Source organism: Erithacus rubecula (genome assembly GCF_903797595.1).
Source record: "Erithacus rubecula genome assembly, chromosome: 4".
NCBI classification, from domain to species: domain Eukaryota; kingdom Metazoa; phylum Chordata; class Aves; order Passeriformes; family Muscicapidae; genus Erithacus; species Erithacus rubecula.
In genome coordinates this window covers 67,967,686-67,983,357 of record NC_136686.1, presented here as the reverse complement: position 1 = coordinate 67,983,357, position 15,672 = coordinate 67,967,686, and the positions used below count along the sequence as shown (strand labels likewise).

Genomic DNA, 15,672 nt, shown 5'->3' with positions numbered 1-15,672 from the left:
CTTCCTGCATAGACTTCTCCAAACTCCAGCTTTTCTTTCTTTGTTGGTTTTCTTTGCCTTGAAAAGTGCTCAGCCCTTCTTTTTTTGTGCCTCAGCAGGGTCTGACCTCCCAAGTTCCTCTTGCTTTTTTTCCCAGCACATCCCCAGGATCTCTCTGTGCCTGGATTTCTCCTCCTCATCACATCTCCAGAGCAGGCTATGATTTTAAAGCACAGCCCCATCTGTCTTGTGCCTCTGGGACACAGTAAAGAGCCCTGACCTGCAGGAAGGTTTTCCCTGTGCCTTGGCAGAGCCAGGAAAATTGGAGCTTTTAATGAATTTTCCCAAGTGGCTGAGCTGAACTTTCAGATTTCTCTTTTCCCAGCTGAAACTCTTTCCTCTTCCTTGATGTTCAGCTGTTAGATTTGGGGTTGAGGAGTTGCTCTGGGGTTATTTGAGGCAGCAGCAGGTTGCACAAGGAGGAGATGCAGCTGCACCTTGGTGTCCCAAAACATTGGTGGCACCTAAGGAAGAGAAGGGAAATTTGTCACCATCAGAACTCTTCCAGCACTTGGACTGGAGCCTGCTGAGTGGCTCAGCACTGGGACATCCCTCCTGTGATGTGGCAGCTGAGCAGAGGGCGTGGAGGTGAAACCTACCCTTCCCTCTGAGCCTGGCTTTTCCTGCAGCCTGTGTCCCTCTGGGGAGGCACAGGAGGGTGATGTGTCTGTCCCTGCAGGGCCCTGTCTCCCAGTGACCTTCTGAGCTGCTGCAGACAGCTTGGCTTTGCTGTAAAGCAGCTCATGTGACAGCAGGAATAATCCTCAGTGGGTGAACAGCTGTGCAGGAAGATTCCAGGGAATCGCCCTATTTTCCCTGCTGCACACACCAGGAGAGCTGAGAGGAGCTGCCAGGGGCTGCACAGCTCCAGCCCTGCATGTCTGGAGCATCCCAGAGCTGCACAGCTCCAGCCCTGCATGTCTGGAGCATCCCAGAACTGCACAGCTCCAAACCTGCATGTCTGGAGCATCCCAGAGCTGCACAGCTCCAGCCCTGCATGTCTGGAACATCCCAGAACTGCACAGCTCCAGCCTTGCATGTCTGGAACAATCCCTGCTCCTGCACAGCTCCAGCCCTGCATGTCTGGAACATCCCAGAACTGCACAGCTCCAGCCCTGCATGTCTGGAACATCCCAGAGCTGCACAGCTCCAAACCTGCATGTCTGGAACATCCCTGCTCCTGCACAGCTCCAGCCCTGCATGTCTGGAGCATCCCAGAGCTGCACAGCTCCAGCCCTGCATGTCTGGAACATCCCAGAGCTGCACAGCTCCAGCCCTGCATGTCTGGAACATCCCAGAGCTGCACAGCTCCAGCCCTGCATGTCTGGAGCATCCCAGAGCTGCACATCTCCAACCCCTGCATGTTTGGAACATCCCAGAACTGCACAGCTCTGCATGTCTGGAGCATCCCAACTCCAAACCCCTGCATGTCTCTGGAACATCCCAGAGCTGCACAGCTCCAGCCTTGCATGTCTGGAACAATCCCTGCTCCTGCACAGCTCCAGCCCTGCATGTCTGGAACATCCCAGAGCTGCACATCTCCAACCCCTGCATGTCTGGAGCATCCCAGCTCCAACCCCTGCAAATCTCTGGCACCATCCCTGCAAAGCCAGCTCAGGAGCACAGAATTCCAGGATTCCTCCTGACAGTGCTGGTGGAGCTGCACAAGAGGAATTTCCAGTTCAATTTCCATCTCTCCTCAAGTGGTTTCCTCTGATTTTTTTTTTTTTTCCAAAACCATGAGTGGCATTTTTAAGCTTGAATTTGACTTCTGTCTCCCCCCCTCCATATCTATTCTTCTCTCTGGTATCACTTTCTGATGGCTCCTAAATTACTCAGTGACTTTTTGCCCATGTGAAGTTCAGTTTTTCCCTGGAGAAGACACAGACTGAGGGAGCTGCACAAGTTCCAAGAATTTAAAAAACCCCATCTCTCCTCAAGTGATTTCCTCTGAATTTTTTCCAAAACCATGAGTGGCATTTTTAAGCTTGAATTTGACTTCTGTCTCCCTCCCTCTGTATCTTTTGGCATCATTTATTCCCTCACTTACACAAATTCCTCTCTCTGGTAACACCTTCTGATGGCTCCTGGGATACTCAGTGGACTTTTTGCCCATGGGAAGTTCAGTTTTGTCTTGGAAAAGACTGAGGGAGCTCTAGCTTGGAACTGGTTTCAAATTAATCATGGATTTATCATTCCAGACTGCAGTAAACTTCCTCTCCCTGTGCCTTTCATACCCCTGAATTCCCCATCTCCCTTTCCCCCCTGATTTTAACCTTCCAGACCTCCCAGGGGATGTTCAGTGAGTGTGTTTTGATGCTGACAGCTAAAGCAGGTGGTTTTAGCCTGAGATCCACATTCCTGCACCTCTCAGGCAGCAATTCCCTGCAGGAATGAGGAGCCTGGGACCAGGTTTCTCCAGCAGAAAGCACCAGCAGGGTGTTGGAGGCTGCAATAAATTGTCCACCAGTGGCCTGAGACAATCCCTCATTTGATGTAAGCCACAGCCCAGCCCTCAGGAGGGACCATCTGTTCCTGTGGCCTGGGACAGATTTGAGCAGGAGCCCTGGCAGTGAAAGGCTCTCTGCTATTCCCCTGAGCCCCCTGATCTCTCTTCCCTTCCACATCTCCCCATCAGGAAATAAAAAACCCACACAAAAACCCCCAAAGCTTTTGTACTCCCAAGCATCAGGGGGGCTGTAATTGGTGTGGAAATTGGGAGGGCTGTGTTTAAGTGGTGGACATGGAGCTAATGGAAGGGAGATTTTATTGCTGCTGTGGGCAGGGGATGTTCAGCTGCTTTCAAGTCCCAGGGATCAGCAGCCAGGGGGGTTTCTGTGCCATCAGGGCCAGCACTGAGTTTGGTGCCTGGGTTATTTCCCATTGCTCTGATGTTCTCAGGGTTTCCTGATGTGTTTTCCTTGCCCCCAAAAAAAAAAAAAAAAAAAAAAAAAAAAAAAAAAAATATATATATATATATTGGTTGTACTTGCAAATAGGAATTCTGTATGAAGAGATTTGAAGTCCAGCAGAAAATTAAGATTTGGACTCACTGGGTTTGAGGGTTTGTGTGTGTGTTTTGCTGGAGATGTGCTTCCTCCCCTGTGAGGCTCAGGCCAGCAAATAAAAACCAGAAAGAATTCTCCAGCAGCACCACACCTCTCTCATTTTCCAACCTGTTTGCCTGGGAGGGACAGGACAGGCTCTTGCACTGCTCAATTCTCCTCACAAATTTTATCCCTGTGCCACAAATCCCCACTTTGCACATCCAGGGTGAGACCCAGAGGGACAAAAACAGCTGGAAATCTCTTTTTTTTTTTTTTTTTAGGAAATCAAACTCATCCCTCTCCCTGCAATATATCCTGCACCCATCTTTGCTTTGTCCTGTGTGCAAAGTACATTTCCAACCCCCAGCTTTGGATGGTTTGGGCACAGAAATTTTGTGCCTTCAGCCACCAGGCCAGAGCCCAAACTTTGTGTTTTTAGCAGCAGATGTGCAGAGTTTAAGAGGGAGGAATCTGCCAGAGGCAGCAGCATTCCAGGGATAAATACTCTGAGGAGAGTGAGGTGGGAACCCATCCCACCTGCCAGGCAGTGGGAGATTGTGGTGTACAAAAAAAAAAGGAGGAATGTGGACTGTAAAAACTTGATTTTACATGAGAAGTTCCACATCTGAGTGGTGTGTTCACTGTGATTTATTGCTTACCTCATTTAGGATGGGCCAGCTCCTACCTGGGGGGAACTGTGCCAAATGTCCCTTGTCCTATAAAGGGCACCAGGATGAAGGAGGGGATGTGCTGGTTTGGAGCAGGGATGCTTTTCTAGCTGGGTTTGGAGACTGTGCTGTGAGGAAAAAGGGGAAAAAGGAGCCTTCAGGTGCATTTCCAACCCTTTTTCCCCTGAGGAAAAAAACCAAACTTACCTCATGGTAGCTGGGCAGGACCTAGAGGGAGGTGAGGCTCCAGCTGCAGCTCCCCTTAGAAAGTTTTCACACCTTCCCAAGGATTTCTCCTCCTGCTGGGGGGATCCTGGGGGTTCAGAGCACAGAATTCCCTGGCACAAAGGCTCTGCTGGGGCACAGGGGGGAGAAGCTGTGGGTTGGACCCCATCAATGTGCACCCTGTCGTGGCAGGGATGCAAACCTGCAAAAAAAAAAGAAAAAAAAAAAGGCTGGGAAAATGGCTTTTAGCTGGATCTGGTTACAGATTGCCTTTCTGCCAGCACAATGGCTGCTTTATGTCTCCATGTGCTCTGTAGGATGCAGGATTCACCAGCCCCAGAGTCCAGGAGAGCCCTAAAATCACCTGGGGCTCCTTCAGGAGTGCCTGCATGCCACCAACTCCCAGCCCCAAGCTCTTGGGATGGGTGGGAATTCCACAATTTGTGCTCCACATTCATCCCTCTGTGCTGGAGAGTTTTGCTGGGGAAGGCTGAGTGATGGATTTCACTGCTCTGCTGCAGCCTTTCCTCTCTGGGCCAATTAAACCATTTATCTAAATATTTAGAAAATACCTGGCAGTATCTTATTCCCACTTCCACACTCAATGTTCAGTATGGAATTAGAAATATTTAATATTGGGGTGCTGCTCCTGTGTGGGCACTGAATTTTTGCTCTCACCCAGTTATTATCCAAAGGATTCATTTCCTCTGAATGCATTAAATCTCCCTCTTCAGCTGCAGTATTTCCCTTTTTCTCAGACTTTTTGCACTTGCATTTCATTGTCAGGCATGGTAGCAGCAGATTATTCATGTCTCAAGTGGAGAGTGGCAGAGGGCTCACCAGGTGAGTGGAATTTTGTGGTGCTTGTTTGGGATTTAGCTGGTTTTGCACCTTTAGGTCCCTCTTGGTGTTTCTCAGGGCTGGGTCTGTCTGGTTTTTGTGCCTGGACACCATTTGGGGTTGAAATGCCTTTGGGATGTGGTGATATCCCTCAGGTAATAAAATGGTTTTGTAATTTTAGGTGGTGCCCTGCCATGCTTCACACAGCAGCCATTAATAAAAACCTGTGGAAAATACAGAACACTAAAAGCTGTTTAAAACAGCAGGATAAGAATCAATCTCTTCCTCTGGGAGAGCCCCTGGGGATATTTAAAGCATAACAGAGCAGTCAGCAAAACATTTATGGCAAAATCAACCAGGGTGATTTTTAGGTGATTGTTCAGAATCCCCTTCAAGGTTTTAACACCTGATTTTTGAGAAGAGATTTATCCTGAGGTCACAGTTAACCCCATGTGCCCCATGTTTTGTCCCAGCACCTTTGGGCTTGCTGGGTTTCTCTATTTTTATCTGTGTTTCGTGTGGAGGTGATTGCCCACGATAGACTCCTAATCCTCTCAGGTGTGTCCAGGCCAAAGCCAGCTCATCAGGGAGGCTTAGACAGGTGATTCTCTAAGCTTGCAGCCCAGGAAAAACCTTCCTTCCCACAGCCAGACACATTCCCTGGGTTTGTCACCTCTCCTGAGTGACAAATCCACTCTGGTTCAAGGTGCCATACCCCCGGCACTAGAGGGGCAGGTCTAGCTGAGGACTGAGCTTAATTAAGCAGGGACAGTTTAATTCTGCCTCAGGTGATGCTCAGCTCCAAATTCACCCCATGAAAGGGACAGGGGTGGCCTCAGGTGAGACCAAACTGCTGTTCTGCTTTCCCCCTTTTTTGGGAGTTTTTCCATCCAAAAAACCCAGAAATCCTAAGATTTCACATCATTAAACCTGAAATTAAACACCACTGCAGGGTTTTTTTTTTTTTCCTTCTGGGACTGCCCCCACTGCAAAAACAGGTCCATGGCACCAGTGAAGGACACTTTTGTCATCACTGTGGGTCTTTGCTGTGCCAGGGAAGGGTCTGGCATCAGCTTGGCTCACTGGGATCTTCCTCTTCCCATTCTGAGGCTCCACAGGAGATAATTCCTGTAAATCTTGAGCTCCAGCCCTGTGGGTTTGTTGTCTCAAAGTGCTGCAACCTTAAAAGGAGGCAAAAAATTCTCTAAACATCCACAACAAACCCCAAAAGCCCCCACAAAAAAATTAAAAAGTGGAAGAAATAAGGGAGATTAAGCCAAAGATATTTCAGGTCTTGGCTTGGCCAGGCTGTGGCTTTTCCCTCCTGCAGGGAGGAGAAAAACAGGAATATCCCAAAGGTGCTGGTGCTCCCAACTAGGGAAGAAGATAGGTCCCCAACCAAGATTTGGAGATAAATCAAGTTTGGATGTTCAGATTTTATTTAACACAACTCATTTTGCAAAATTCCCACATTCTGCTGAAGCTGAGGAAGAATGAGCCCTGTAAATGTGCTGCTGCTTCCTGACCTCACAGGAAAAAAGAAAACAGGAATATCCCAAAGATGTTGGTGCTCCCAGCTAGGGAAGAAAGTTTGGTCCCAAACTGTGATTTAGAGATAAATCATGTTTGGATGTTCAGAACCCATCCCCAGCCCTGAGCCCAGGCATTCCCTGAAAATGGAAAATTTCCCTTAAAAAGGAAAAAAAACAGATCACTGGCAATGTTAAACCAGGAGGTGACCCCAGGGACAGCCTGAGGGATGAGGTGAGACCATGGAGCTGTGCTGGTGCAGCTGGGGATGGCAGGGCTGGTTTAAAGATGCCCATGAGCAGATAATGTGTGCCAGGAGATCAGGGGCACTGCCACACCCAGTTTTAAACAATGGCCCATTAACAGGAGATATCTCCCACAGAGATAAGAATCACTGCCACACCCAGTTTTAAACAATGACCCATTAACAGGAGATATCTCCCACAGTGATAAGAATCACTGCCACACCCAGTTTTTAACAATGGCCCATTAACAGGTGATACCTGCTGGATGAAGGGTGGGTCATGGGAAAGATAAAGATGATTGCCCAGCTGGTTTAAAGATGCCCATGAGCAGATAATGTGTGCCAGGAGATCAGGGGCACTGCCCCAGCTGGGACAGAACACACATTGCTGGTCATTGTATTGCAACCCAAGACACTTAATTCACTCAACTTTGATATCAAAGCTTCAGGTGCCTCATTGAATTGCTCTTTATTGGGGTTTTGACCAGAGTAGCTCCTAAAAAGAGAGATGGTGGAAGATCTTGGGTGAGGACTGTGGATTTTTGCAGATAATTTGGTGGGAAACCCTTCATGCTTTGGCACAGAGGGAAGAGCTGTGACCTGTGAGCCTGGGGAAGTTCTGAGATTAAATCCCTGCAGTGGGAATTGTGATTTGCCAATGTCACAGAACCCAAACCCAGCTTGGGTTGGGAGGCACCAAAGATCTTCCTGTTCCAGCCACACCTTCCACTCTCCCAGATTCCCCCAAGCCCCATCCAAACTTCCAGGGATGGGAAAAATCCTTCCCATTATCTAAAACATTTCAATTAGAGTTACTCCATGATGCTCTTGCAGTTAAGGTGGTGAGAGATGGGGGGCTGAGCTTCCAGTTCATGTTATCTCAAACCAAGAGTCCCTGTTGAGAGTTTCTGCTGCTGCCCTGTCCCTGCTGAGTGTGGTGGATTCCTGAAATGCTCCAAATTTGGGGAGATCTCATTTCACTGTGGCTGGAACCTGCTAGAGACCCTCCCTAAAATCCAGATTGTCCCCTCCTCCACCTCTTGAAGCCTCTCCAGCCACTTCCCCAGAAAACAATGTTTCATTTTTTTTTTTAAATCTTCACAAACCAAGTTGCCATTCAAAGGAAACATCCAATAAAAATCAATTTTGTGACATTTTCCTGTTAGTGCAGAGCAGTGCTGGCAGTAACTCCAGGTGATGTCCAGAACTGCAGCTGGTGAGGACACGAATGGTTTTTGCTCTTTTTCCCAAACCACCTTTGGTTTTATCTCTTCTAAAACACCTCCAGTGATGGAGACTTTGCTCCAGAGCTTCACCAACCTTATGCTGTTGTTGGATTTTTCCCATCTCCTAAATGCACATGCTGCACTTCATGTTTTACTGGGAAAAGACAATCAGAAAAGATGATTATTCCCAGTTTACCTGCATCAGCCTTGATGCATTTACACCTGGGAATGCAGATTAAAGCATGCCCAGTTTCCTTTTGTTGTGCTGCCCACTAATTTCAAACATTTCATTTGTTGGAGTTCTGGCTCGATTTTTGGAGGGTTTTTTTTGGTGGATTAAAATCTGTCAAATGGTTCTGAACCATTGAGGAGAATTCTTCCATCACATCTTTAAAAATCTCCCTTGGCTCTGAAATGAGGGTGGTGATGAGATGATATCTGCTGCCCTCCACTTTCTTTGCAGAAATTTTTTATTTTCCAAAGACTCAAGAACTTGGGATGTGGTTTTGTTTTTTTTTTCTCTGATGGATTTCCTGTTTTTATTACAATTGAAAGGGTCTGAAATCCATGCTTTGGATTAACCTGTGCCAGCTAGATTAGGGCAGGTGGAGCAGCATTTCCCTCCTTCCAGGGGCTGCTCCCATGGGAGATCAGCTCTCTGATCACTCCTAGGTGCTGCTGTTGGTGCCACCAAAAAAATGATTTTTCACTTTTTGGAGGGTGAGAAGCTGCAAAAGCCAGGCAGAAAGTGGCACTGGTGACCCAAACCATCCTGGATGTGCAGGACATTTCTGCTCCTTGTCCCAATTCCCTGGGCACTGAATCACCCCCAGCTCATCCCTGCAGCCTTTGGGGTGGTTTAACAGAGTCACCTGTTGAGAACAGGAGTTCTTGTGCTCTGTGCCAGGTGAGATTTCCTTTGGCTTTTCACCTCTGAATCCTGTCTCTGCTCTCAGGTAGATCCTGATTTATCCTTGTCCTTCCATGAAAGCTGTTTTCTGCTGCAGCAGCAGGATTTTTATTCTCTCCTCTGGCAGTCCCTGAGCTGCAAACACTCTCTGGCCCAGGATCAGAGTCCAGCCACAGCCACCTCAGCTCCAGATCTTTGATTCAAAACCTCCCATGGGGCATCTCCTGCCCATTCCCCCCATCCCAGACCCTCCTTCCTCCCAAAGCTGATCTTCCACCAAAAAAACCACATCTTTTTGGGGTGGTTTCATGGAAGGGAAGCACAGGCTGCATTTTCTGGGAGCCCTTGGTTTGTGCTGCTGTGAGTGTGACCCATCAGCTCTGCTCTTGTCCCTGCTGTCAGCAGCCACCAATTCCATGGGATCCCATTTCCCTGCTCCACTTTCCTGCATTTCCCAAAGATTCCAGAAGTTGGGGTGGTTTTTTTTGGTGTAGGGTTGTGGGGTGGGGTTTTTTTTGGGTTTTTTTTGGTGTGGGGTTTTTTTGTGTGCGGATTTTTTTTGTGGGTCTTTTTTTGGGTGTGGATTTTTTTGTGTGGGGTTGGTTTTTTTTGTGGGTTTTTTTTTTTTTGGGTGTGGATTTTTTTTGTGTGGGGTTGGTTTTTTTTGTGGGATTTTTTTTTGGGTGTGGATTTTTTTTGGGGGTGACTTTTTTTTTGCTGTGAGGTTTTTTTTTTTTGGTGTGTGTCTGATGGATTTCCTGTTTTTAATACAATTGAAAGGCTCTGAAATCCATGCTTTAGATTAACATATGCCAGCTAGATTAGGGCTAATCAGGGCGCAGGTCTGAGCAGATGCAGCGTGGGGCCAATCCCAGACCTGATTACAGCATCTCAGTGCTTTAATCGTCTCTCTCCAAGGGCAATCAGCCCTGCTCTAATGCACAGCAGCCCCTGCAGCCTCTGCTCTGTCCCCACCCCACAGCCCCACGTCACTGCTGAGGCGATTTGTGCTAATCCCACACCCCACCCATCACTCAATTCTCTCACCCTTCCCAAATTCCCCCTTTGCTGGGTGCTCAGGGCACTTTTGGGGTGATGATTTGTGGCCTTGGGGTGGTGCCTGTCCTTTGGTCTGGGTTAACTCCCCAGTCGCCCCCAGGGCTTAGTTGGCTGGTCTGGGCAGGGATTTGAGGTGCATCCCGGGCCAGCCTCCAGCTCCTGATCAGCTGGGATGGGCTGTGCCCTCCCAAGGGGGCTGCAGGGGATTGCCAGCAGCAGGGCTCAGATGAGCTCCCTCCCCTCATTTTCCTGAAATTCCCACTCACCAGAGAGTGCCCAGGGAGCTGAGCTCCTTTTCCTCATTTTCCTGAAATTCCCACTGACCAGAGAGTGCCCAGGGAGCTGAGCTCCTTTTCCTCATTTTCCTGAAATTCCCACTGACCAGAGAGCTCCCAGGGAGCTGAGCTCCTTTTCCTCACTTTTCTGCAATTCCCATTGACCAGAGAGTGCCCAGGGAGCTGAACTCCCTTTCCTGATTTTTCTGCAATTCCCATTGACCAGAGAGCTCCCAGGGAGCTGAGCTCCCTTTCCTCATTTTTCTGAAATTCTGACCAGAGAGTGCCCAGGGAGCTGAACTCCCTTTCCTGATTTTTCTGAAATTCTGACCAGAAAGCTCCCAGAGAGCTGAGCTCCCTTTCTTGATTTTTTTGCAATTCCCACTGACCAGAGAATTCCTTGAGAGCTGAGCTCCCTTTCCTAATTTTTCTGAAATTCCCATTGACCAAAGAGCTCCCAGGGAGCTGAGCTCCCTTTCCTCATTTTTCTGCAATTCTGACCAGAAAGCTCCCTGGGAGCTGAGCTCCCTTCCCTCATTTTTCTGCAATTCCCATTGATCAGAGAGTGTCCTGGGAGCTGAGCTCCCTTTCCTGATTTTTCTGCAGTTCTGACCAGAGAATTCCCATGGAGCTGAGCTCTTTTTCCTCATTTTTCTGCAATTCTGACCAGAGAATTCCCAGGGAGCTGAGCTCTTTTTCCTCATTTTTCTGCAATTCTGACCAGAGAATTCCCTGGGAGCTGAGAACTCTCTCTTCCCTCTGTGCTACTGAACAACCAAGAATCCAATTCCTTGGCTGGGTTTGGGGTGTGTGGCCACAATCCTGGGGCTGGGGGATCAGGAGACTCTAGGAGCCCCAGGGGAGGGTGGGGAGTGTAGGAGAGGAATAAATAGAAATACTGTGTAGATATGATTGCCTAGCAAAAGATGCTAGAAATATAAAAACTGTAAGTGAGATAGAAATGAAAGCAGTTTTCATCTGAGTGGCTGAGAGCAGCAATGTGGATGCTTGAAGATCTTCTCCCTTTGTTTGGATAACTCCAGTTGCTCCAAACATCCCAGGCATGGCAGGAAGGGTCCCAGATAAGGTTTAGAGATAAGAAACAGTAAAACATGATGTTTTAATGGTGGTAAGCAATTCCTATAGGCTGTATGTAAATGTTAGAGAATTTATATCTTATATTAGATTGGTTAGTGGAAATTAGAATATTCAATAGAAAAGGAGATTGAACTTGGTAAGAGGAGACCACTCTCTCCTGCTCTGACACCCTTGGACACTCTCTCTCCCTTGCACCCCTCACTCTTGCTTTACCCCCTTTGTTTCCTCCAGCAGCAGCTCCTGGAGTGGAGCTCAGCCCCTGGCAGCAAGATTAACTGCTAAGCTTTCCTGTCTGCACTCAGAGTTATCCCAGGACACGATGTTACCAAACCAGTGCCTGGGCCAGGGCAGGGCTCTGCTCCTCACCCAAAGGGATTTTTCTGGGAAAGCTCCCTCAGGAACCTGCTGTGGTCCCCATCCATCCCATGCTGCTGCTCCTCAAAAAATGTATTTATTTCCCCCCCCCCCCCCCCCCAGCAGAGGTGTGGATAGTTCTGAAATGTCTAAATTATCTCACTTGAACAAATCCCCCTCTGCCAAGCCAAAGGTGGAGGTGGGCACGGGGATAATGCTGGAGTAAAACATGGAATTTCTCCTCCCAGCCTGCAGGATTTGCCTTTCCCCAGCCTTTCCCAGCTCTGCCCAGTGCTCCTTGCTGCTTTTCCCTCTTTCCACCATTGTTTTGTTGTCACCTTGGTTGGTGAATCACCAGGACTCCTCCCAGCCTGGGCTGATCTGCTCATTCCTGCAGCTGGGCCAGCCTTGGGAAAAGCTGTTTGTGCTTGGCTGGAGCCACCCATGGCCAGAGAAGGGCAGAGAACAGGGGATGGATGTCATTTCTGTGTTTGATGTGTGGGGATGGATGTCATTTCTGTGTTTGATGTGTGGGGATGGATGTCATTTCTGTGTTTGATGTGTGGGGACTGATGTCATTTCTGTGTTTGATGTGTGGGGACTGATGTCATTTCTGTGTTTGATGTGTGGGGATGGATGTCATTTCTGTGTTTGATGTGCCACACACATGTGAAACAGCCTGGGGCAATTTTGGTGCCATTTTGGTGCCATTTGGATGCAATTTTGGTGCCATTTTGGTGCCATTTTGGTGCCATTTGGATGCAATTTCAGTGCAATTTTGGTGCCATTTTGGTGCCATTTTGATGCCATTTTGGTGCCATTTTGGTGCCATTTTGGTGTCATTTGGATGCAATTTCAGTGCAATTTTAGTGCCATTTTGGTGCCATTTGGATGCAATTTTGGTGCCGTTTTGGTGCCGTTTTGGTGCTATTTTGGTGCCATTATGGTGCCATTTTGGCTTGGTCTGGGCTTGTTGGTGCCACTGTGCCCTTTCCCTGTGAGGGCAGGAGGATGGAGAGGGAGCAGGAGGAAGGGAGTTGTGTTGGAGAAAGGTTTTGAAGGTTCATGGATGCACAGCAATGGGATCCTCTCGTGTGCCACTGGTGACCTGCAGGGTTACAGGGGATGGGAGAAGCCAAATTTTCCCTTTCTCTGCCCCACAGTTCCCAATTGTGGGTAAATCAAGTGTAAATTGTGTGTGGGGAGTGTGAGTGGGTGATCCTGATGGGCTGTGGGGTGGCTGGGAGCAATCCCAGGGTAACTCCTGCTGAAAACTCCTGAACATGGCTTGTGTTCTTCCTCCGAAAATGAGATTATTCCTTTCCTCCTCATCCTCATTCCCTCCCCAGGGTGAGGGTCCCAAGGTGCTGTCACCCATCCCAGCCCCTTCCCTTCCCTTCTCTGGCAATTCCTGCCCCAATCTCCCCTTTCCCAATTCCCTGGGTCCTGTCCCTCCATCCCTTGTCCCCAGTCCCTCTCCAGCTCTCCTGCAGCCCCTGGAATGTGCTGGAAGCTCTCCCTGGATCCTTCCCTTCTCCAGGGGAACATTCCCAGCTCTCCCAGCCTGGCTCCAGCCCTGGAGCAGCTCTGGGGTTTTCTCTGGGTTTGTTCCAGCAGCTCCACATCTTTATAGAGTTGAGGTCCCTCCTCCAGGTGTGAGAACTCCAACCACCCAAAGAACCTCCCCAACCACCCAAAAATTCTCTAATCACTCAAAGAAACACTCCAACCACCCAATAACCTCCCCAGCCACCCAAAACCTCTCCACCACCCTAAAAACCACCCTAACCACCCAAAAATGTCTCTAACCACTCAAAACACCTCTCAACCATCCAATAACCTCACCAACCACCCAAAAAACCTCTCAACCACCAAAAAAAATGTCTCTAACCACCCAAAGAACCTCTCTAACCTCCCAAATAACCTTCAACCACCCAAAAATGTCTCAAATCACCCAAAAATCCTCCCTACCACCCAAAAAACCTCTCCAACCACCCCAAATGAACTTTGCCCACTGAAAAATCCTCCCCAGCCACCCAAAGAACTTTCAACAACCCAATAATGTCACCAACCACCCAAAAAACTTTGACCACCAAAAAATTATCCCCGATCACCCAAAGAACCTCCCCAACCTCCCAAAAAACACCCAAACACAACCCCCAAACCCCTGTGTCACTTCTGCTGTCCCCTCTGTCCCCTGAACCCCCAAACCCCTGTGTCCCCTGAGTCCCCAAACCCCCTGACCCCTCTCCTGTCCCTCTGTCTCCTGTGTCACTCACCCCTGTGACCCCTCTCCTGTCCCTGTGTCCCCTGAACCCCCAACACCTGTTTCCCCCGTGTCCCCTATCCCAGCCCCCTGACCATGTCCCTGTGACCCCTCTCCTGTCTCTCTGTCCCCCTCCCACCCCTGACATGTCCCTGTGTCCCCTGACCCCAAACCCCCATGTCCCTGTATCCCCTGCCCCCCCCCGTGTCCCCCTGTCCCCCTCCCACCCCTGACATGTCCCTGTGTCCCCTGCCCCCCTGTCCCCCTGTGCCCCCTGTCCCCTCCCAGCCCCTGACGTGTGGCAGTGTCCCCTGTGTCCCCTGACCCCAAACCCCCATGTCCCTGTATCCCCTGCCCCTCCCTGTGTCCCCCCATCCCCCTCCCACCCCTGACATGTCCCTGTGCCCCCTGTCCCCTCCCAGCCCCTGACATGTGCCTGTGTCCCCTGTCCCCCCTGTCTCTCTGTCCCCTCCCACCCCCTGACGAGTGGCTGTGTCCCCTGTCCCCCCAAACCCCCATATCCCCTATCCCAGCCCCTGACCCGTGTCCCTGTGCCCCCTGTCCCCCCTGTCCCCTCCCAGCCCTGACATGTCCCCATGCCCCCTGTCCCCCCTGTCCCCTCCCAGCCCCTGACGTGTGGCAGTGTCCCCTGTGTCCCCTGACCCCAAACCCCCATGTCCCTGTATCCCCTGCCCCCCCTGTGTCCCCCTGTCCCCCTCCCCTGACATGTCCCTGTGCCCCCTGTCCCCTCCCAGCCCCTGACATGTGCCTGTGTCCCCTGTCCCCCCTGTCTCTCTGTCCCTTCCCACCCCCTGACGAGTGGCTGTGTCCCCTGTCCCCCCAAACCCCCATATCCCCTATCCCAGCCCCTGACCCGTGTCCCTGTGCCCCCTGTCCCCCCTGTCCCCTCCCACCCCTGACATGTCCCTGTGCCCCCTGTCCCCTCCCAGCCCTGACCCGTGTCCCTGTGTCCCCAGGGCTGGTGCAGATCCCTGTCAGCATGTACCAGACGGTGGTGACCAGCCTGGCGCAGGGGAACGGGCCGGTGCAGGTGGCCATGGCGCCGGTGGCCACCAGGATAGCGGACACTGCGGTCACCATGGACGGCCAGGCCGTGGAGGTGGTCACCCTGGACCAGTGACCCTCCTGCCCCTCTCCAGAGATGCAATCAGGTGGCATTTTGGAATGAAAGAACTTTTTTTTTTTTTTTTTTTTTTTTTTTTTTAAATCAACAACAACGAAAAAAAGCGAAGAAGGCGCGTAAAGTGCATTTTGGTAAAGCCGCTCTGCTCTCTCTGGAGGAGCCAAATTGTGATGGGACTTTGATTCTGAGGAGGTTGAAAAGAAAATAAAAATAAAGCCACCCTTGATATCCCCGTGTGGGATCCAGCAGGAGGAGGTTGGGGGCACCCCCCAGCCAGCACCGACCTCGACAGCAAATTAGGTATCAAAGATTTTAATATGGACTTTTATATTCCTTCAAAACCCACCCTGGAACAAAAGAATAACATTAAAAAATAAAAAACCAACAAACAAACAGTTTGGGAAAAAAAAAATAATAAAAACACAAAAAGACTCCTCTCCTGGGAAAAGCAAGAAAAAAAAATTAAAATAATAATAAATAAAAAAAAAAAGAATGCATGTGTGACTGCAGGGGGTGGAGAGCCCTTGGTGCACACTGGAGACCTGTTCCTGTTCTCTGCCTTTTACACCCTTGGGGTTTTTGGGGGTTGTTTTGGATTTTTTTTTTCTTTGTTATTATTATTATTATTGTCGTTGTTGTTGTCGTTGTTATTATTATTATTTCCTGGAAATGCCTCTGAAGGGGCTCTGGCTGCATTCTCCCCGTTTTTTGGTTGTTTTTTTTTTTTTTTTTCCCCACCATATTCCC

At 49.6% G+C, this 15,672-nt stretch overlaps 1 protein-coding gene across 3 annotated transcripts in view; it reads left to right on the top strand.

The window, feature by feature from the left end:
- The window catches only part of NRF1 (nuclear respiratory factor 1), a 68,204-nt gene extending 52,737 nt beyond the window's left edge, over positions 1-15,467 (top strand). The window contains exon 11 of one of the 3 annotated variants that reach the window (XM_079304024.1): positions 14,759-15,467. In XM_079304024.1, coding sequence (XP_079160150.1) covers positions 14,759-14,922 — 164 coding nt within the window. In that variant the 3' untranslated portion in view covers positions 14,923-15,467. Of the gene's footprint in view, positions 1-4,765; positions 5,476-14,758 lie in introns of those variants that run through there. The other 2 variants (XM_079304023.1, XM_079304022.1) reach the window with 2 other exon arrangements.
- The last annotated feature ends 205 nt before the right edge of the window (positions 15,468-15,672 follow it).